This window comes from Glycine soja, chromosome 9, assembly GCF_004193775.1.
Source record: "Glycine soja cultivar W05 chromosome 9, ASM419377v2, whole genome shotgun sequence".
NCBI classification, from domain to species: Eukaryota; Viridiplantae; Streptophyta; class Magnoliopsida; order Fabales; family Fabaceae; genus Glycine; species Glycine soja.
This window is the reverse complement of record NC_041010.1, coordinates 39,091,236-39,115,553: the sequence shown is the minus strand read 5'-3', so window position 1 is coordinate 39,115,553 and position 24,318 is coordinate 39,091,236. Positions and strand designations below refer to the sequence as shown.

The following is a 24,318-nucleotide window of genomic DNA, read 5'->3' as shown; positions in this document are numbered from 1 at the left end:
AGGAACCACGCGTTAAAACATATAGAAGATGACAAAGCTAGACTTGTCGTTGTAACCAAAAATAAAGACAAAGACGATAAATAAACATAACGAAATGTATTTTATTAAGCTTTATTACATTTTATCTTATTTAAAATAATATTAATAGTAATTATAATTTTTGTGGTTTTAATTATTTCCTTTTACCACTTCATATATGGTCCATCTACTATGATTCCCTATGACTCTTGGCTCAAATAATTTACCATTTCATATGCATTGAAACTGCAGTTCATCATTCCACATGCACATGTTCCGCATTCTCCCTCTCTTTTCTCTCTTGTCTGTAACTGCAACGCTTCTTCTTCCAAGTAGCAGTGATGTCAACTTTAACACTTCATCTATGATTGAGGGTACCTATCTACGTCTTCCTTTGTAATGATACACTCTTCTAATTAAATTGTATAGATGCATGCAACCACACATATGGGCAGAAATTATTGATGGGGTACTGGTTGCAGGTAAAAAGCACTAAAAAATCGTCAAGAAAGGCAGTAACAGGAGCCACCTTAAAGTCGATTTTAAAAGTACCTTTGTATTTTTTTGCCACTTTAATTCCCTTAATTTTAAGAATACCCATACGCTTAATGTTTATTCTTTTGCGAGCGTAGAAATTGGATATACTCGCGTTTATAACATGGTAAAAAAAAAAGTTAAAAATATTGTCCGTGGAGCCTACTAGAAGAGTATTGATTTATTGTTTTGCAAACTTTTCTATATTGGATTGAGGAGTGTGTGATTTCTCTGGAAAAATTAGTCTAAAGTTGTAAAGGTGGAGAACAAAAAGAGTGAACTAAATAGTTCTGTTTTTTTATTTTTTTAATCCATAGGAATCAAACATGATATTAAAGGATTTATAACACTTTCACACTATAATCAAAGCTAGACTCCTGTACTAAATAGTTGTCTATTTTTTTTTAAAAAAAAGAAAGAGGCTTCATGGCGAGGAAATGAAGGCATAGTAAAATAAAACGAGAAAAGATAGTGGAAGAGGGAGAAGAGACTGGTTCAGGAAGAAAAGAAGGTGGGTAGGGTAGAAACAATTGCATCATAATTTGTTGTTTTAGATACAAGTCATAAAACCCAACCAATCAAACTTTGTTTGACCACAAAGAGTGACCAAGACATTGAAGCATTCTTAAAAATTCATGGAGCTGTAGCACAAAAGAGATACAACAAATTTTCAGAAATCAAGAAAATAACCAATTCCTTCAAAGTTAAATTGGGTCAAGGGGGTTTTGGTGCAGTATACAAAGGACAGCTACCCAATGGTTGCCCTGAGGCCGTAAAACTATTGAATTCATCCAAAATAAATGGTGAAGAATTTATCAATGAGGTTGCTAGAATCAATAGAGCCTCTGATAGAAGAATTGTGTGAGCTGGTTTTCGAGGAACCAGAGGCCTCCAGGGAAGAAAATAAGTAAAGGAAAAGCTGAATATTTCATTGATGATGCTGTTTATTACATGGTATTATTTATACTGATTTTCTCAATAACAAAATTTGTCTTTTTGTGCAGAGAATATCAGGAATTCGTTAGGCTTGTCTCCCCCCTACACTACCAGCATCATCCTTACAGATTTGGTGCCTCAGCTTGCATCACACGAAATCCTTGAGGTAAGTGGGCCTTGTAATTGTTCTCTTGGTCCTGTTTTCTAGTTGTACCCCTGCTTCTGTTGCCTTCTTGATTGGTGTATCACCCTTCCCTGTTTCTGCTATTGCTTCTGCTGTGTTCTCAATTATGCTATCAGCCTCTTATGTTAACATTGTCACCCTTCTTGGATTTTGTTTGGAAAGCCGCAAATAAGCTCTCATCTGAGTTTATGGACAATGGTTCCCTCGAAAAGTTTATTAACAAAAAAGGGCCACAAACCATTGTCTCTTTGAGTTGGGAGAATTTGTGTCAAATCTCAATAGGGATTACTCGAAGGTTGGATTACTTGCATAGGGGATGCAACACTAGAATTTTACATTTTGACATAAAACCACATAATATTCTTTTGGATGAGAATCTTTGCCCCAAGATATCAGATTTTGGGCTAGAAAGCTCTGTCCCAGAAAAGAGAGAATTGTTTCCATGTCAGATCTATAGGGACTATGGGGTATGTAGCTCCAGAAATGTGGAATAGACATTTTGGTGGAGTTTCACATAAGTCTGATGATTATAGCTATCCTGCATTTGGTATACACTTGGCTTGAGTTGGACAATGATGTAAGACCAGATGAGGTGATAACCACAAAAGAAAATGAGATTGCAAAGAGAATGACCATAGCTGGTTTAAGGTGCATTCAAACATTTCCAAATGATAGACCTACAACGAGTAGAGTGATAGAAATGTTGGAAGGCAGCATGAATTCCTTGGAAATGCCACCAAAACCTATGCTTTCTTCTCCTACTAGATCGGCAACAGAATCTTCCTCTTTAAATTAGTTGCATTGCATTTTGAGCAAATCTTCAAGTTATATTGTAATAAGGATCACCGTACATATTTGTTTGGTACTTTTTAAACATCCTGAAAATCAAATGAATCTCACGTGTGATAAATTGACGCTACATTGATTGCAAAAATCAGACCAATTTCTGGAGTTTCCATAATTGCTACTCTGTACTCTGCTTCTATACTTGACTGAGTTATAATGGGTTCTTTTAGCGCACCAAGACACTATTTCTGAGGTCAAATTAAACATATAATCAGTCGTTGAACGACACTTGTCGATCACCAGCATAATCAGTGCTGCAGTATCCAGAAACCTCACATGTCATGCCTTTACTGTAAAATATCCCATAATCAATGGTGCTCTTGACATAGCTTAATTTTCGACATATCACCTTCAAATGTGACTTGTTTAACAAATTTTTATTTGGTCTGGTTCAGTGGTTCATTACCAACCCAGGTTATAACTCTGGCAAACGACAAAGATTAATTTGTAAATATTTCTTCGTGCAGGTACCAAAATGTAAGGTTTTCATACAAAGACTCCAATGAAAAATGGTGTTAAGTGTAGGGAATGAATTTTTAATTAAACCAAAAAATATTAATAATATGTAACTATAATTATTGAAAAGATGAAATTTCATAACCAAAGCAGCTTTACCATCTATATATACATCTCAATCATAAAAGTTATCCTCATCATAAGATGACAAAATGCATGCTGTAACTGGGTGGATGCTGCTACAAGTGTGATGCTAACTCTGCTTTTACATAAATTTGGATAAGGTTAACTTGATGCCTTGATGGAAGTGAGAAAGAAGGTCCACTTATCCGCTAGCATTTGGCGTTGTCGACTTGCTCACCGCATTAGAATCAGGTGATGGTGGAGGAGGGTCATCCTTGAGCAACACAACATCATCAGCTGTGCTTGTGATGTCCATTACCTCAGGCTGGCTTTTATGTTTGCCATCACTCTGTATATCCTTGAGAGTCTCCACCACTTCTTCCATAGAAGGTCTCATCTCTTTAGAACTCTGCAAGCACTGAAATGCTAACTCAGCCACAGCATTTATCATTTTCCTGACTTTGAAATCGGATTCAAACCCGAGGGTAGGGTCGACAAGCTCATGCAGTGCCTGATTATGAATCTTGTTGATGGCCATGTTGGACAAATTGATTTCATGTCTATGCCTTGTGATATCTACAGCAGGCAAGGATGATATCAGCTCAACCAGAACCACTCCAAAGCTATATACGTCGCTTTGTTTAGTAAGCTGGTAGCACTGGTGGTACTCGGGATCCACATAACCTGGAGTCCCTTGTGGAGCTGTTGAAACATGGGTGACATGGTCTGGGAAAAGACGCGAGAGTCCAAAATCTGCCACTTTGACACAAAAGTCACTGTCAAGAAGAATATTGTTGGTTTTCACATCTCGGTGGATGACGTCTTTGTGATGAAGAAAATTCAATGCACTTGCAGTCTCCACAGCAATTTTCATTCTAATATGCCAAGGGAGTTTTCCAGGTTTGGATCGTTGACCATGAAGATGATCAGCAACGGTTCCATTAGGAATGTACTCGTATACAAGCAGAAGTTCGCGGCTGTGGCGAGAGGTGCATCCATATAACTTCACAAGATTTGGATGAACTAACTTTGCTAGGATTTTAATTTCATTCATGAACTGTGCAACTCTCTTGAAGTTGTTCTCATACAACCTCTTCACTGCAACAGAACGCCCGTCCCGCAGTTTGCCTAGACAAGAAACATCAGAAGACAGGAACCTTTGTTAATGGTCATTGAAAGCATAAAAACGACAGAGATAATTACAAAGGGTGTGTTTGCTTTTACCAAAATACACAGTTCCAAATCCCCCTTCTCCTAGTTCTTTAGATGAGTCAAAGTAATTTGTGGCCTCTTCAAGTTCATCATACAAGAAGAGGGGCACTCCTGGTACAAAGCTTTGAGTAAAGCTTTGAACTCCCTTCTCAGTGTCTTTTGAAGATGGATCAGAAGAGAGGCTACGAGATTGTATATATGAGATTGCATAACGATTCTTCTTTCTACGATAACAGAGAAAGCCGATAATGCCCATACCAAGTGCTCCCACCACACCAGAAACAACACCTAAAGAACAAAAGATGAAAATTTCAATTAATATATTATTAGAGGAGTGTCAGCAAGTCAGCAACACATTCCTCCTAACATTCTCTATTATTCGCTATAATTTAATAATTTATTGGAAACTTCAAAAATATAAGTGAGACTCATTAAATAAGAATTAAGACCCACAAAATGTTGTAATTTTTAATAAACTTAACAAGTGCATAAATAATGTGTTCCTATCATTTTTCATACAACATTCATTCTAAAACAAATGATGTTTAAGGTTTATTCACACAGATTAAGCAAAATTAATAAGCTACTTATTGATAACAACAGTCAATTTGGATTTTTTTAAGTTAAAGGATCAATAATTTTGGAATGAAGGAGATATTATGTACTATTAAAAGAAATGCTAGAACACATTTTTTTTCTAATCATATTTAATGAAATTATTGAAAATTGCAAATTTTTGTTAGTCCCATAATATATTTAATGAGTCTCTCTTAAATTTGTAGTTTTTAATGAATTTTAATACAATTAGAGAGTGTGTTGCAACTTGCAAGTACTCCTGGTTAAGAGAAATAAATATGCACAAAGTAGCGAAACAAGTTCAAGGAAAACTCGATCTATTTACCTATAATGAGTCTCAACTTCCGCGGATCTGCAACAGTCAACAGGGAAAGCAGAGATGGGTTAGCATTGTGCCAATTCAAGGAGGATATTGTAGTTGAATGTAACAAACATAAACATGTATATTTATGTACTTTGACCAAAGGCCTCATGAAGAAAGTACATGCTAACTGCTATGACATGATATCTGAAGAGAGGCACAATGGGAATTACAATTAACTGTACACTGAACTAACATCATACAATTTAAAAGTTACCCATAACATATTTGTTTTCCATTTCAAATTAATGAAATGACTTGATTCTAATTTTTTTTAATATAAAAAAAGTTAGAACCTAGTCATATCATTTGGACCGTTTTCTTAAAAACTAAAGCGTAAAGAATACTCAATTTCAGCCTATTTTCTGCATGTAAATCCTGACAACTGATGAAGAAATCATGACAATGAGACAAGGACTTATGGTATAGGTAGCTGAATCTTTTCATGAGACAGTTAATAATTATATCAAAGAATTACACAGTTGATTTTGTTACTGAGTCTACAAAAATACAAAATAGTTATCGTGGCTACATATTCTGTAAAACCAAATACACTTTGCAAAAGTGAAACCATAATCATCTGGCATGTAGAATTATAGATGGTTTAAGGCGAGTGTCAGACAGGTCAAAAGGAAAGGCAACGATCTGGTATACTTTGGTTAGAATATTCTAAAATGACATATTAGAATAGAAACTGCATTTGTACCCAAAAGAGGGAAATAGAAAATTAAACAACAAAAATAGAGGAAAGGAACAGAATTTGCACACAGAGAAAGGTGCCTGCTGAACAAACAACAAAAGTATAATCACAATATTTCCAAAATGTATTATTACCACTACCACAACTTTTTAAGTAGGACTTATCCTTGCAGAAGCAGAGGAACTGATTGCCATCAAATCCACAACGTCCACCACTTTTCTCACAGTAGTGGCAATCAGGTGCAGTCCAATTCAAAACAAACCCCATCTTCAAAATCTCAGTGTAATTCATTCTCAATAAGCTACTGATATTAACAGATTCATTGATGTTCAATGGCGTATTAACCATAAACTGGCACTCATTCAAGGAATAGTTTTTGTGCTCCAGTGCCTCCTTATGAAAAACCGCAAAAGAAAAATGTGTAGCATTTTTAGCACAATCTACTTCGTAAGTGGGGTAATCTATAGGTTCTGTGGAACAGTTGTAGAAGAAAGAGAGATTCCAATTTTCTGAACTGTAGGTGAATGGAGTTTGATCAAAGGTGTAATTATATAAGGGAACAGGACACTTGTCCTCATAGACATCTATGTTGGCCACAGTAAATGAGGAGTTAGAGTAATAGATATCTTTCACTAAAAACTCATAATTAGAAGTTCTGAGAATTGGATTTTTGTCCATGCAGGTGATCCCAAAGTGAGGGTAGCCACAAAATGGTTCCTGTTCATAAGGAATCCAGAAAGGATACTTAATGGGTGGGCCAGTTCCACAGCTTCTAGGTGAGCAGGCCTCAAATTTTGGATTAGAAGACAGAACAGTGGTAGCCAAGAATAAGATAGTGGTGATAATGCATAGTTGAGGTTTATTGTAATGGAAGGAGATTTGGAGGATCATTTGGTTCTGGAGATTCGAAAAGGATGAAGAGAAGACAAGAGAAGAAGAGAAACTGTGTGGAGTCTAAGGTATGCATTTAGAGGAGATTTCAAAGTGGTTGGTAGGTATGTATTGTGGAAATTTTTCCACGAAAATATGCTACTATTTTGTAATGGGGTTAATGATTGAAGTTTGAAAACATAGATGAAGACAAAACAAAAGTTCAAGCAATAGATAACCAGTTATTCGCCTTTTTACATGATGAGGAAGTAGGTTAACTCCCTATCTTTGTTTTCCTGAAGTTGTTAAGGGTGTTTTTTTTAATTTCATAGGTGGGTGCAAGTCCATATCATATTACTAGTCAAAAGTTGAACCCCCACAAAGGAAAGTAGGTGAAGTACCTTACAGTGGAAGTTTGCATACTCCATTTTTTGTAGTTATATAATAAGTATTGACACAAAAAGAATACTACTTAGAATGAAAACCACATCATCCCAGTAATGGTGACATCACTATGACATATATATCTATCATTATCAATCACTCAATACGTGTAATAAATTAATTAATCAATCAATTGCTAATTTAGAAGTTTCATATACATTATAATAGAAAATCAACATTTTTTCTGTCCTATGATTGATCCCATCACTTCTTTACCTACATAACAAATCAAAGAAGGAACTATGGAATGAACAGTACTGTAGATGTTCTATTTACATAGATGTTGAATTTTTTATGTTATATCTGAATGCAACCGTATGTATGTAGCTTCATTTGAATAGATTGCACTAATTTAAAGTTGTATAAAGTCATGTATACAGATTTTGCAGAGTTATGACTAAAAGTTAAGGGTAACATTTTAAAATTGAGAATTATTTTATGACTGTGAGGGGGAAAACCAGAATAAGTGGACGATTTGATTTGTGCAAATTTTCTAATGGAAAGTGGAGAAATCAAAGCTGTTTCGTAAAATTAATACTTTTAAAAATCTCAAGTAAAAGAAAGCAGAAAATTATGTCCATGATGGTGAAAGACGTGTTGGACCAGAAAGAAGGAAAAGATATTTGCTGCACTTGCAAAGAAATGCAATACATGCAACTCCTTTGAAAAAAAATCACAAATATACCCTTAACATATAGTAGTTGTTTTCAAATCAATGATTTCCCTTTCTTCTTTTCCTTGGCTGAGTCAGTGATAATCTCGAGCTATGTATGAATATGATAAACGTCGTAATGTTATTTTATTACCAAGTCATATTACTTGTCTGAGATATAAGCTTCAACTATTTAATTGATTGTTTTACCCCCACAAAACATGTGCAAAATTTCAATCAAATAAAATCCTAATTAACTTTTAGTGTGTTTGGGAGGACAAAAAGGATACGGAGACAATTTTTTTAATTAATTTTAAATTAAGAAATTTATATAACATCCATAAAAATAAATAAACATTGGAATATTAAATTTATACCAATTTATTATTTTATTTTTATTTAAGAAATTACTTATCAAAAATGATTTTTTTTCCTCTTCCTAATGATTGTTGGTACAGCCAGTTAGCCACATGTATGCATGATACATCCATGAAATAAAAGTAAATGAAGGAAAAGAGGAAAAAGGATGGATCATACTTTTCCGTCGTGTACCACCATTTTTATCTAAAGGACATTTTTAATTTTTTATAACTTTAGACCAAAAAGAAAAGAGAATAAAAAAGTCTGACTACAAAATGTAGCTTATATCACAGGCAAGTGATATACAGTAAAAATTAACATAAATATTTATAGCACCTTTCCTCAGACTGTAAATTATATATCAATAGTAATATCAAACATAGATAACAGTTTCCCCTCTTAAAAAGGTTCGCTGGAAATTTTGTCTTGAGTCATGCTCATGTATTCTGTTAATAATATATGCACTATATGCATGGCAGTATATTATGTTTGAATTTGTTCATCAAAGAATTTTTAAATACATGTAATATACGAACCATGAAAATAAAATTGATAGGTTGGCTATTAAAAATCCATTAACATAGTAAAAAGAATGATGGTTATAAACAAATTTAGACATAATGAATATAGCAAAACAAATGCGACAGTAATTCATAGAAAATTACTTGATATATTAAGGGTTATAAAGGAAAAATATCAGGAAACGTGACTAAAAGTCAAAGCGAATTCACACGTATAGGAAAAGGAGGAAAGACTGAGAAAGAAAAAACCAAACAACTAATAGCTGGAGAGAAAATTCAGGAAACATGTTAATTTGATTACACGTTCAAAGCCAGACAATGGATCTAATGGGAAGTGAAGCTGTAAAGAAGGAACCACCAAATATAATAGTATTTGTAAGGGACCATCAGAGAAGGACACAGCGAGAATTGGAAAAATGTGCAGTCAACTACTCTAGTTTTTATCGAAGTCATGTCAACAATAGTAATTATTAAATAAGAAAAAGTAATTAAATTTTACTTATATTTGAAAATGAAAATATAATCTAATATAATATCAGAAATTCATGTTATTCCACTCTGTTTTTGTTTCTGGGTTCCTGAGATAACCTCTGTAGGATGTATGTCCCCAAGTTAATACCAAAGCTCATAGATATGCTCTATAGGACTTGGTGGAGGGTACTACTGGGTGGGAACTATTGGAATCCAAGATCGGGAACTTCAGTAAATAATTGCATGTTGGGTATAAAGTATTTGAAAAACAGAACCAAAAAAGAAGTGATTATAGTTTCAAAATAAGCTAAAATAAATATGAATTGTTGATATGGAAAATTCCAGGATAGGAATAATGGTGGGTTGCTCCAATTAATTAGAGATTTGATGTGGCTATTTTTGGCCTGTGAGTTGCAACAGAGATGGAAAGAGCAAAGAGATGCTTCTTCATCTTCAATTGTTGCATCAAATTAAATGACAGAGAAAAAGAGCACCCAAGACTAAGCAAGGCTGTGAGATGACGTAGACGAGTGAAGTTCAAGAAAAGAGGATAGAAGACGTACTTCTTTTTGGAGGAGAACAGCGTAGGGAATGAGATCCATCTGGGCAGAAATAGCATGAAACTATATCATGTTCATCAATTTCTTCCTTCCAGCACTCTCCTTCACTTCCCAGGCATTTTGTGCAATTTTCAGAAACATCATAAATTACCTCAAACCCTTCGCATATGTTGTTGCTGTACAATGAAGGATTGGGATACAGGAAGTGAGTGGCCTTCGCATGAATGTCATCATATATGTTCTTAGATTGCAGAGAACAAACGTTGGGGTCAAGGTCAGTTGGCACTACTCTCATGGTTCGAGTGGTGTCGTGGATGTTCTTCACCATCAAATTATGTGAGGCAATTAGAATAGTAGTAATATCATCATGGCAGCTCAGCCTGAATGCTTCGCCGCCACCACAATGAGGGGGTCGGTTCTCTCCCCAGAATGGATAGAAGATGCCGGAAAGTGTTCCACAGTTGTATGGCCATTCCTTACAAGCCGAATAATTGAAGACAGATGGTGGTTGAGAGAGGGACTGCGGCAGAGTGATAAAGAATAAGCAAGAAATGGACGTGAGGAGCATGTGGATATGGATATCCATTCTTACTACCAACGCCCTCAAAAGCCTCTCGCTTAAAATATTCATGCAGTCTCTCTTGATGCCAAATATAATGTAAAAGTTTTAGAAGCAGTTCTCAGAAAATGAAGCAAAAAGTCCTCTCCCAGGAAACTACCACCCTCTTTCTCCCTCACCCTGTGCCTTCTTCTCACATCCCCACACCAAAACAAATTAGTATTCAAAATTCTGAAAAACACGACCCAGTCTCCTCTAGTACTCTTGCTTCCTAATTCGCATTGCACAATTTCTCATGCCTAATGTTTTTTTAATCAACTACAGTACTATACCCAATTACACAACACGGCATATCTCACCTCACCTAACTTTACTTCATTAGACGGAATTCTATATACTTTTACAAAAAATAAATTAATTAATTTCCTTGTGACAAGGTGCAAGCTATTTGTCTAGCCAATAAATCGATTTATCTGCAGATTTTTTATGGCAGGGGACGAACTCAGTTTCTTACTTCCTTTTTTCCTTTTGTGGGTCAATGCTTTTTGTAATCAACTTTTTATTATTAGATTCCTCTATAAATTTGTATATTATCAAGTTAATTTTTTCTAATCCAAAGAGTATAAACTATCCGTTAGGGTCGTGTAATTTACATTTTAGTTACTTCAGTTCAAACATTCGCCAGAACTTTAAAAAAATGATTAAATTTTTTTTCATAAATTCACATGTAGTATTAATTCATTAATTATCGTTATCTTATTCTAGGCCTGCTCTGTACATTTCAAACTTGTGACATGACCATCTTAACAATAGCCTTTTTCAAAACTATTTGAAATAGACCGGCCATATTAATTTTGCTTATTATTATAAATATGAATGTATCCGATGCTGATTTCTAAGCAATCTGAAACATGTGAAAGGATATAGTTGTTTTTAATAATGAAAACTTCAACTTTGTCACGTCCTAGTAAACAAAAGGCAAACTGTTTTAAGAAGTTATTCCTCAAGCCTCAACCATTAAATGTGCGTTCAAGAGAAATCCAAGTAAAATGAGAATGAAAAACAGAGCATTTTATCAAATTGAGTCTACCATTGCTGCTTCACTTTGACCCACCATTATTAGGATTAAGAGAAACACCCCAGAAAATGGGAACTTGTACACAAGAAGCCCCACAGTTCAAAGCCAGGCCTAGAACAGGGGTTTCCATCAACGTGGAAAATAAGGTTCTTAATCTTAGTGTCAACCTTACACCTAAAATTGCTGATTGGCCTATGAAAAATCCAGGACACAGTCATAGAATATGGTGATGTTGTGCACGGTATATGTTGGAAGGGGGTGGAAGTCAGAGTAAGTGTTTGTGAAATTCGTGGAACAATAATCATTTTTTGTTTTTTTAAGGACAAACTTAGTTGTCAGAAATATTAGTTTGCATGTTGTAGATTTTGATATAGATATATGAATACATTTATGGTCAATTGATCATCGAAGGAAGAGTTGCATGTTGTAGAAATATGTGTTCTAATCAAAAGAGTATGTTAGAGGATATGTTATTGCATACTCTAATTTTTATTTATTTTTTGTATTCTAACAAATTGTTAATTATAGTATGCGATTTACAACGCTCCACTTCTATGTAGGTGATGCCCCACAAAGGATCATCCAAATTTATATGCGACAAGGCAGCACACAGTCACTTATCTTGGAAAATTATAATAAAAAAAAGTAGTACAGCTTGTTAGGTAACTGTTGCCATCATATTTCCATGAAAATCCAAATTTTTAACATCCAATCACTAATGTGACACATACCATTATCGTTATATGCAGACTTTTAAAAGCTTATACTCAGTTATTACCAAGTAATATTTAAAAGTCAACGTAAGCTAAGCTCACCCTTACCAAACCTACACAAGACATTATAAAATTTGACACGTTATCTCACAACGCGGTCTTCAATAGTTCGATCCAATATTATAAATCTTCCACACAGAATGAAGAAAGAAAAAATCAAAGGGAACTATTCTAACGAAAGAATACTCGTGAACAAGCAGAACAAACAATTCTAATTCCATGTCTAGGAAATGAGCCTCTACCTAATCCTGAGTGGAAGAATAGCATGTTTGGTTTCACATCTCATCTCAGATATAGTTTTTCACATTTATTGAGAAGCTAGTAGTTATAACTTTAGCCTTTTATATCCTAAACGTGATTTCTTACTTCTCAACTGGTTTCTAAACAGGCATGTATGTAAGGAATTTTGGATCCTCAAAGAAAATTGAATGCCACCATCCAAAAGAATAAGATTATTCATTAGGGGTACTTAATCATAATCAGGAGAAGGAAGAATACATACTCGGAGCATGTGGAGACTTTTCTTGAAATTTTGGACCAAAAGGGGGTGACAGTTCCTGTTCTGGTGTTGGTTTAGGCGTTGGTGCTGCTAAGGGAGAACTTGTTTGGCTTTTGCTACAAACCTCATCATAAGATTGCTGATTAGGACAGAGGCACGTAAATGCATCCTTAGATACGTTGTGTCCACATCTCCCACCAGATTTTATGCAACCATCACATTGTCCTTCATCCACACCAATCCACCCTACCTCAAATCCTTTTTCTAAAACATTTTCCACTTGCAAAGCATCCTTCACAGCCTCTCTTAGAACAGAAACATTGATGCTATGCTTGCACCCCAGATCCTTCAAATTACCCACATCAGTACTTGACACAAAGAATGCATCTCGAAAACCACTATCTATGGGGCAACTAAATGATATTGTTCCTTTAATATTCACACTAGACGTATATGTAACAGGAGGACCACAATCATATAACAAAGTATAGTCATCATCATTGGAAGTGTAGTTGAAGAAATCAGAATCCAACTTGACATTGCTATACTCATTAGTACAAGGGTCATCCCATAAATCCAACCTTGCCATCTTCAAAACCTTAGATGTTTGATCAATATCAATAACATGGAATCTCTGCGACATCATGTCAATTGTCACGTTGTCTTGTTGGCAATCAAGCTTGAACTTTGGATGCCCACAATAACTTTGTTGATGATCACTACTCCAAAATGGGTAGCGAATGTTGTCGATTTCACCACAGCTAAAAGGTTCACATGCTGAGTACCCTTCAACATCACTCCATACATATTTTGGGAAGAAGAGTGTAAAGAAGAAAAGGGTGTTGATGATTGAAGAAAGAGGTGGAAGAAGAGGAAGAGCCATGATAGAAATTAATCTGATAAGGGCCTTAATGTGCAGATCAACCTTAGCTTGTAAGAGGCCTTGGTTGTTGGTGAGGCAAATGATCAAGTACGGCACAATAATATATATATATATATATATATATATATATATATATATATATATATATATATATATATATATATATATATATATATATATATATATATATATATATATATATATATATATATATATATAAGTCAAACTAAATGACGTTTAACTAGCTAGTTTGATGGCTTTCATAAAAATGGTGTTGGCTATTTGGAAGTAAACATTAAAATATACTCTGAACCTTAAAAATTTTGGTTCTCCAAACATGTACTTATCCAGTAAGATTTTTATTCACTGGCTGCAGTGTCTTTGTCACGTTAGTGATGTTGTGATTAGATTTTTTTTTCCTATTTTATATTTTTATTCAATAAATCAAGACAAACTTAACCAAAGGGGAATGATAAACGAGAGGAAAATATACAAGATATAGAATTGAAGAAGAATCAGATACATGTTTTTAGATTGTTTTAGTGTTATTTTTTTAATTAGAGTTAAAGTTTTATCTCAGAGTGTTATAAAAGTTATCATTAATTAAAGGTTAGTACAAATTATTAAAATAAAACTGTAATTCTAATAAAAGAATAGTACTTAAAATACAAAATTGTATCTAATTGTTGTGCTATAAAACATATACAATGAAGGTGGAAAGGAAAATTTCAAAAACAATACTACGTGTTCTGCTGGAAAACGTACCGTTGCCCAAAACTAATTGTGCAAGCAAACTGGTAATACGTTAATTAATTAAACTAAAACTCTCCACCTACATTTATTAATTAACTTAATTAAACCCTCCACCTACCGCTTTTTATTATTTTTAATCTTTCCCTTTTATTAAAAGAAAATCATTTACAACTACTACGTTTTAGATAAGTTCATAAGGTAATGGGATCGAGTCTCCTACTACTTTTCCCCTTTTATACATTGTTATAGTTCAGTTAATACATGTTTATATTATGTTCTTAACGAAGAGATTTTTATATAGAAAGGAATCCAAAAATACTGATGCAAAGTAAGGTAAAGGGGATATAAAAAATAGCACTGTTTGTGTATTCACCATTTTTATTACTATGTCAGCGAAAGTAACATAATCTGCAGACTAAATAATTATGACTTAATAGTTAATACCCAATTTCATCCGTTAGTTTACTTAAAAGACTCAATTAGATACCTTAATTTTATGATTATGCAATTGAGCTCCTTAGTTCTTAAAATTGATCCAATTTTAATGTTAGGTGTTTAGGGTTCATGTGCCCAAACGGAGATGAGGAAGATGAACGGGGTCAGGTTCTTTGACGGGTTTACATCAGACATGGTTGTCCTTATTTAATTTCCCCATTTATCCTCTGACTAATTAAATAAATAAACGCTTTATTTTAGTATTCTACATTACAAGTTTCACCTACGGCCTTTTACCTAGTTAGCCCAGCAGTCCTGTAACAGCTTTAAGCCCAAGCCCAAATTCAGTAACTCATTCCCCACCCACTTACCCAACCAGGTCCACCTTATTACATTCATAAATATTAATGATAAAAAATATTTAAAAATAATTTATCACTCAATTTACAAATTCACTAATTTTATTCACTTAAAATTTTTAGATGGCATCATCCAGTTGTGAAATTAATTATTTATCATTTTTAAAAAAATTAACTTTCATAATTATTTTCTAATAATGTTCATTAGACAAAAGTACGTAGTAAGTTTAGAGTCAGAATTTTCAGCCAAATTGAACTTATTAAGTAAATTTATTTAGTATATCAGTTTCTCCCAAATACCAATTCTCTGTTGGAATAATAAATGCTATAATTCAAAAATATGTAAACACTTAAATTTTCAATTAAATTGCATATCAGTGTAAGAATTTCTACATTATCAATTAATAAAAAAATTAAAATGAATTTTATGATAATTACTAAAAAAGTCAACAAATATATTATATAATTATTTTTTTTAATAACAATGTAAAAAATATTTATACTATCAATATATTTTAATTAAATTAAACAATTTTGATTTAACCCTGGTTTGTTACTTATAATCTAGTGTTTTTCTAATTTAGTTCCATTTTTTAGCATATAAAAATCAAATGTGAAATGGTATACCTTTATCTTTTGGTTATTTTATATACACTGATACACACCTCTCAAAAATTAAGGAAAATAATAAATGTGCACTCCATGTTGATGTAGAAAAAAGATATTATGTCTAAAATTAATAAATACACTTTAAGATCGAAAGAGACTATTTTTTAATGTTCACCTAACATATTTCTTTATAACTGATGTGACCATTTTTATATTTACACAATACGTGGTCGACCTGAATTAATTACAATAAGATGAAAACAAAAACCAACGAATAAAATAATAAAATATCTTTAAAAGATAATATGTTAGAAGTAAACTTGGATAGTCTAAACTACACTAATTAACAAAAGCAATCACTCATATATATATATATATATATATTATATATATATATATATATATATATATATATATATATATATATATATATATATATATATATATATATATATATATATATATATATATGCAGACTAGTGAAGCTGTGCTTATGTGAATATGAGCAAAGATTTCACTAATAGAAAAAATGTACAATAATTTTTCAAAGAGATAAAAGGAGTTCTTGTACCTTTTTCGCAACTATTGACTTCAGTTCTGCCATCTGAGCATAAGCACCTCGATTGCTTAGTGGCTGGATCGAATATGCAATGGCCATTAGACTCCTCGCACACTGCACATTCCTGAGCTCTCATCCAATCAAGCACGAATCCTTTCTTCATAGCATCACCAAAACCAGTGATCAAGCCACTAGTTTTTCAATCTCATCCTGCTTCACTGTCACCACAACATGTTCCTCACAGTGCCTAAGCCAATCATGGTCATCACTTTCAGCTTCATCCCCGGCCATAAACACATAAGATTGATTCGTATTATGTTTCAAGCACCCTATAGACTGAACAGATGAATTATAAGAACTGCACTTGAAATAGAAACTGAGGTTAAAACATTTTTCTCTCATTTATTTAATTTTTAAAAACTTTATTAAATTTTTAAATAAAACTTTTTATATTTATTTTAAAAAAATAAGATGTTACAAAGCCTTGTGCGGTATATATGGGCTATAATTTTTTAACCCATTTAAATTATGAACTTTTTAGCTTAGCTCATTTAACCCATGGGTTAAACATGTTTGATAATGGGCTTCTTAGACTTTTTATGCCTTAATTTTTTTTTTGTAGTTTAGTAAAAGTAAAATATAAATAGATACTAATAAAATAAAAGGATCATCGTGATTTTACTTGAAATTAGATACATTTCAAACTAATCAACACTAAATCAAAATCCATAAAGTATAATTCTAAAACATCAAGTGATTATTTTAAATAGTTCAATTTAATCCTCAAATTTTTAAAAATAAAAACTAAATTAATATCTTTTTAAAAATTTGAAGATTAAATTGAACCTTTTAAAAATTTGGAAACCAAAGTGATTCATTTAAAATAGTTTGAAGATCAAATTGATAATTAAGTCAATGTTTAATTAATTTCAATCGATAAAAAAATATAATACTTTTGAATATGTAATTAGGAAGAATTGTCCATTTTAGCCTAGTAATGGAAGAAAAAGGCTAAAATGCTGAAAGTGATGTTCACATAATTATGGTCCATGCTATTAACTGGCAGGCAGCTACCGAGTCAAGGGTCCGAGACTTGCCAGCACTACATCAATAATTCAATAACAGCATAATGCATGATTTTTTAACAAAAACATGCCTTGAGTACAGATTATATTTAAACATAAAAATCAAATTTTATACTATTTTATTTATATTGAAATTCCTATAACTATATACCAAATTACAAATTTTTTTATATCCGGTGTATTAGTTCAAAGAAATTTTTGAATGAATTATATTAAAAGTAATTATTAATTATATGCATTGTGTTAACTCATCGACAAATGGAAGCCTGAGTGTCGAATTCATCGAATTCACATGGTCTTTGATTGTACTCAGAGTTGAGTATATCCAATTTTCAAGCAACTAATGAATTGATTCAAATATTTGTAATATGTGACATTAAAAGTTAATTAACATGAAATTAAACTAATTAACTAGCACGTGCAACGGAAAAAAACAAACACTCGGAATGGTGAGGTGACAGTCGAAACAAAATGACTGATATGTTGGGGCTTAGCCTATCAAAACTATTCTTGATGCAATATTAATTATTTTTTCCTATTCAATATTATTTTAATTAACACTTATATCTACTCGTATACTCTAACCGCAATTCCTCACATGAAAGAGCCTAATTTTCTTAATTTCTCTCATAATCCCTTAAGAGATAAACTAGCTAAATTGCATTATAAACTGAGATGCAAAGACAGGCTAAATGAAATCATTTTATCCCTAGAGATGAATTATTTAGATGTTCTCTCTCTCAGTTCTTAAGAGATAAATATTTTTCAATGAATATGGATGATCAATCCACAAGTATGAAATTAAGCATAGAAGAGAGACAATGAAACTGAAATAACATTAAATAAATAGTAAAAATCGTTACATTAAGAGTGTTTGATTGCAAAGATCCCAACAATGAGTTTTTTAACCTCTCATTGTCATGAGAGGCTTAAAATTACAAAAATGGTGAAGAGTGGTGGAAGAGAATGGAGGGAAAATGGAGAGGAATTGGGAAGATTGCTCCAAAATGAATGGGTCCCCCCTCTTGGATGTGCCCTAGGTTGCTCTTCAGTGTGGGAAGCTAAATGAATATGTTCCCTCTCTTTTTTCCACTTAAAACGCAACTCAGTTCTGATTTCACGATTTTGTGCGCTAAGCGAGGAATAAGTGGTCACGCACTAAACGCGCCTTCACGTGACACTTGACTTCCAAAGTGTCTTCTTCGCACTAAGCGAGGGCTGCCCCCTGAACAATCGCGTCGCACTGAATGTGTATGACGCGTTGAGCGAGAGTCTTTAGACCTTCAACTCTCTTCCATGTCTTCTTCTATGTTTCTAAAAAAAATACACCACCAAACAATATAAATTTATCAGTTTAAGTACCTACTGAACAAAAACTCAAAGGATGTCAAGATCCTAATGGTTCACACAAAAAAAGACAATAAAAGATGGAAAATTTGATAATTTCTATGTGACCTAAATACAAAATATACTTATATATGCACAATAGTTATCACATTAATGTAATGATTTAATAAAAAAATTATGAATTTAATGTCTATGCATTAATAATATAAAATAAGAAACTTTATAAACTCAGTGATTATGATGAATTCTTTTGTATAAACTCAATAAGAAAATCATATTTATCTTTTTTTCCTTGGTTTATTAATGTTTACAAGGAGTGAATTCCATATCAGTTAGGTCTCCGGCCTTATTGAGTAGCCTTCTAATTTTTCTTTCAATTTTTTAAATTAGGAAAAATGGTAACTATACAAAGGCAGATATTGCTATTTTTAGGGAAGGGGTATAATATCTGCAGGAGTCCTTAAACAAGTTCCTTTACAAGGGCTAACTTTTGGTACTCCTGTAAAACATCTACTCCCTTGTAGTTAACAATTTTTTTTTTTTGGTAACTTGTTCCTCTTCTAGTTATATTTGTTTTAATTTAAACATCACTAGGACTTAATATTTTACCTTTAGTGATTGTTTTCTGATTACATAATAGATGCTCTGCTTGGCCACAGTATATTATGGTAATGGGCTTAGCATACCCAGCTGACTATTTTTCTATACAATAAATATATAGAAAAATATTTTCTTCGGAGGGTGTGTGTGTAAAAAATACTCCTCTTTGAACAACAACAATAAGGCTTTGTTGTTGTTTTGGCAAATTTTGACCATAGGTGTGAAATTGCAATCCAGCACCTTGATGAAGATACACAGTTTAATGCATGTTTTACTTCATTTAATAAATTTGTTCTAGATCAATGAGTATATTATGGTAATTATGCATGTTTTCTTTTGGCAGATTAATTATGTTGTTAATCACTCTACATACAGGATTTTTTTTAATTATGATCTGTTTTTAATTTTTTTTAGTTACCAAGAGTTGTTCCACCACACCTAGCCTAGACATGGACCCTACAGCCATTTTTTTTTTTTTGCACAGCATGGACCCTACAGTCATTGACTTGAATATGTTTTTTTTTTCATTTAAATATAGAATTTATTTGTTTTAATCCTTTATTTATTTACATTTCAGTTGTATACGTGAAAATGAATTAGACTTTGTAGAATTTAAAATTCATAGATATTTGCAATTCTGATCAGCCAGCTTTTTCACTCTCACTCAGCATCTCAGTGGCCCTGCAACATTTAGTAATTACGACCTCATAAGAATGGTGTGTGATCTCTTTGAGTGCTGCTTTACTAGCACTTCTGACGCATTTTCAAAGCAGACCAAGTGGCGAATCTTGCCCTACAAGAAGCTAGCAAAAGTCACATAATTTTGATCAATCTCATTGTCTTGGAAAGAGAGGACTTGTAACTGAATATTATGGTAAGAGACTAAGCTGTGTCCTTTTATATGAATAATGTAAATAGAAAAGGAAAAAGCTTAGATAAAGTAGCTTAAGTACTTTTGGAGCGGTTCTCAAATCAAATTTGGAGTTCATCTTGGTAATTCATGTAATAAAAAATTACATTAAAGCTCAGTATAGGTTACCAATGTGAAACGCCAATTTTGATTACTGATTACATGACAACAGCAAATGGACTTAAGGAACTGCATACACATTTTGTCCAATAGAAAAAGCACAAAGCTTAGGTGCAGTTCTTTAGGTTCTTTTGGTGCTCTTATTAAAATTGGTGTTTTACCATGGTAACACACACGATAAAGGTCAGTAGTTAAAGTTAGCGTTGAATACCGAGATAAAATTCTTATTGAAGAGCTAACAGCTAAAGCACCTAAACATCTGCAAGTTTTGTTCATACAAATATTTTCTTCTGGTTATTTACCTTGTTTAAGGAAAACTTGAGGATGGGCGTGAGATAACGATCCAGTGCTTTAACGAAGACAAGCACCACATGTTGCAACAGTTTATCAATGAAACTGTTATCCTAAACTACTTGCCTCACAAAAATATCGTGTCAATTTATGGGTGTGCTTCTCATCACAAGGAATCACTACTGGTGCATGAATACCTATCCAATGGAAATCTTTCTGCTCATCTTCAAAGTGAAATAGCCGAAAACAGCACACAACCTTGGTTGACCAGATTAGATATAGCCATTGATATTGCAAATGCATTGGACTATCTTCACTATTATGGCATCATCCACCGTAATGTGAAGTCCAGCAATATTCTCCTAGATGTGAACTTTTGTGCTAAACTTGCTAACCTTCATTTATCTCAGAAACTTCCAGATGGAGTTCCTGTCTATGCCACCCATGTTACTGGTGATATAATTGGGACATGTGGTTATATGGACTCAGAGTTGGCATATGGCCGGCTTAGTGTTAAAAATGGTGTTTATAGCTTTGGGGTGGTATTGTGTGAGCTTCTATCATTGACGCTGGCAAAATGCTGGGTTCTGAATGAAGAGGATAATCTTGCTACCCTTTTAAGCAGAAAAATTGAAAACCAAGCTTTGGTGGAGTTGTTGGATCCAAGACTTGGCTTCGATACAAACCTTAAGATCAAGTGGATGATGACTGCTATAACTGAGCTTGCACTTCTATGCATGAAATGCCCACAAGAACTAAGGCCTAATATGGAACAGGTGCTAGAGACACTCGATGGCATAAAGCAAGGAAGACATGAAACAAACTCAATAAAAGGTATAATAAAATGATCTTTTGTCCATTTTCCTTTGTCATGGTTTTCTTGCTTGAGAAATGCTAGAAACACACTCCCACTCATTGGTTGAAATTAAATGGAAATCTCAAAATTTAGTGGGTTTCACATTATTTAATGGCTCATCCTGATTTTTTAGTTTTCAATAAAGTTTAACCAATAAGAAAGAGAGGGTTCCTAGCACCCCTCTTTCTAGCTTTCATGTGTTTTGTTGTCAACAGACTGAGGATAAAAGGTTTATTCATGTCTTAATATCCATAAATGCCAACTTTGAAAATCTTCCACCATGCTGAACTTGAAGAAGCTACTAACAATTTTGACACTTGCCTTGGAAAGGGAGGGTACGGCACCGTGTACTATGGTGAGAGGCTAATTAGTCCCCATATTTTAAACCAATGTTCCCTGTGAGTAATATGCATATATCTATCTTTGTTCTGATAGCATGCCATTGTATTAGGAAAACTTAAAGATGGACAAGAGGTAGCAATAAAATGTTTCCATGACGAGAGCGAGACAGAAAAGACCATTAAGCAATTCATGAAAGAAACTGAGATCTTAATTCTGTTGCACCATCAAAATCTAGTTTCACTTTATGTCCGCACTTCTCGCCATAGCAACAAACACAAGATAGTGTATGAGTACATCTCCAATGGCACTCTTTCTAAACATCTTCATGAATCTTCCCGTGGTAAATTACCATGGCATACTAGATTGAACATTGCCATTGAAACTGCAACTGCCTTGGTATATCTTCATGATTCAGCTATCATCCACTGTGACGTAAAAGGGAGTAACATCTTATTGGATGACAATTTTACTTTTAAAGTTGCAGATTTTGGATTTTCACGGTCTCTTCCAGATTATGTTACTCACGTTTCCACTGTTCCAGTAGGAACCGGTGGCAGTTGCAGTTTCACTCTTGCATAGATCCCGACTACTATGAATCTGGAAGGGTTAGTGACAAAAGTGATGTCTATAGCTTTGGGGTGGTCTTGTTTGAACTGATATCATCCAACCCCCCAATTTTAATGGAAGGCACAGATTATGTTTCTCTTGTACAGTTCTCAAAGAGAAAAATCTTAAACAAGGAATTAAACGCGGTAGTGGATCCAAGTTTTTGGTTAGGTGTTGACACAAACATGGTGGAAATGATAACAGCAGTGGCAGAGTTAGCATTTCAGTGTGGGCAGTGTCCCAAGGAACTCAGACCATCCATGAAACAGGTGCTAGATACCCTAGAGGGCATAAGGAAAGGAACATGGGGATTCAACCAGATAACATAGTCTTTATTCATGCTACCAACATGCCTGATTCTACCAAACCATTCACATGGCTTGTGGTCTAGTAATTGGATTTTGGCTGAACAGAGATGAGTTTTTGCTGCAGTATAGTAATTTCAGGTTAGCCCTACATCATATTGAAAACAGTGTGTTGTAGGTTAGAAATTTACTTGACTATTAAGGGTGTGTTTGTTTTAGCTGGATTACACTTTGAGGCATGCTGAACGTGAATCCTGGTCTCACTTGGATTCACTTTCAACGTGGTTTAACAGCAATACAAACATGCTCATACATTTTATGATTTCCAATACAAAAAGGTAAGGGGATCTAGCTCAATTGGTTAAGTACAGTGCATGAATTATTGTAAATCCCCTGTCTTCGATTCTTAGGGATAAAAATAAAATAAAATTCTATTACATGATAAATGTAAATGCATTCCTGGCAAATATGAAAATAAAAGCCTCTGTTCGTAAAATTTGTGAAAAATGTCGATTGATTCGAAGACGAGGGCGAATTATAGTTGTTCTCAATGTATAAGAAAAGACCAAAAACTGGGAACCGTCTCAGAATTTCCATACAATTCAAACATTATCCTTCCCATCCTCCTTTTTAAAAGTAAAAACATGTATAATTCCTTAGTACAGATAAAGGGAGTTATCAAATGTCAATATTAAAAATAAAAGGAGTGACCAGTCAACAGCTGTTGTACATGGATAATGGATTCTTCATAGCACTCTGTATGGTGTCCATTGAATTAAAGAGTTTAATTTTCATCGGGTTAAAATATGATATGCCTCCTTCTTAACCAAATTTTCTCATCTACTTCTCCTCCTGTGTTGTGTTGTAGTGATTATCAGTTAAATAGAAACCAAACAAACTTGCTTCTGGGCTTCACTGTTGATCATGTGTATCCAACAATAGGCATGTGATTGTTATTTTCTTCTCACTAATTTCTATTTTCTTTAAAGTTATTAAATCTTGAATTAGTTATCTAACTTTAGCTACACCATGTATATATTTCCACATATATTGCACTTTCAATCATCCTTTGCCCTCATTTAGTTAAATACTAGGAGGCTTTTCCAGCAGAGCCATATTTGAATTCAAGAGAATCTCACAACTTTACAGCCGTTTTCATATGACAAAAGATTTTATGAACATTATTAGACAAAGCACTCAAAGTATGACCATGGCACAAAATATTGTTGTCACAGAAATCATCTGTCACTAGAAAATCCAGAAGGTGTAATTTGAGCCAATTCAATAAAAGTTTTCTCAGAACTCTTCAGATTTTCCATTCAACATAACAAACTCAATTCAGTAATCCAAAATTTCATTTTTTGTTGTCAAGAAAAAAAATTATCACCATTAAAAATTTTCAAGTTTACTGGACAAAGACTCTAATAAATCTATATCAAACAAACTGTTAGGATCTGTTCAGATAAAATTCTTTATAAGCACTTATTGAAGAAGGAAAAATAAAATAAGTTTCTCCATAATTTGA

General features: G+C 33.4%; 2 protein-coding genes and 2 pseudogenes across 4 annotated transcripts; 3 read left to right on the top strand and 1 right to left on the bottom strand.

Annotated features, from left to right (window-relative positions):
- The first annotated feature begins 210 nt into the window (after window positions 1–210).
- LOC114368809 lies at window positions 211–2,633 on the top strand (annotated as a pseudogene).
- Window positions 2,634–3,071: 438 nt separating this feature from the next.
- LOC114368808 (LEAF RUST 10 DISEASE-RESISTANCE LOCUS RECEPTOR-LIKE PROTEIN KINASE-like 1.2) lies at window positions 3,072–13,704 on the bottom strand. 3 transcript variants are annotated; one of them, XM_028326070.1, is made up of 4 exons: window positions 12,737–13,704; window positions 5,211–5,237; window positions 4,322–4,597; window positions 3,072–4,225 (listed from the first exon to the last, which is right to left on the bottom strand). In XM_028326070.1, the coding sequence occupies exons 1-4, from the start codon at window positions 13,614–13,616 to the stop codon at window positions 3,300–3,302; spliced, it is 2,109 nt and encodes a 702-aa protein (XP_028181871.1). In that variant the 5' UTR covers window positions 13,617–13,704; the 3' UTR covers window positions 3,072–3,299. The 3 variants fall into 3 exon arrangements, with proteins under 3 accessions (XP_028181871.1, XP_028181873.1, XP_028181872.1); XM_028326072.1 differs by lacking the exon at window positions 12,737–13,704 and adding an exon at window positions 9,828–10,763; XM_028326071.1 differs by lacking the exon at window positions 12,737–13,704 and adding an exon at window positions 6,081–8,259.
- Window positions 13,705–20,764: 7,060 nt separating this feature from the next.
- Window positions 20,765–21,532, top strand: LOC114368478 (LEAF RUST 10 DISEASE-RESISTANCE LOCUS RECEPTOR-LIKE PROTEIN KINASE-like 1.4). The gene has a single exon (XM_028325732.1). It carries the CDS (start codon window positions 20,765–20,767, stop codon window positions 21,530–21,532), a length of 768 nt encoding a protein of 255 aa, XP_028181533.1.
- Window positions 21,533–21,770: 238 nt separating this feature from the next.
- On the top strand, window positions 21,771–23,268 carry LOC114367507 (annotated as a pseudogene).
- Window positions 23,269–24,318: the final 1,050 nt, after the last annotated feature.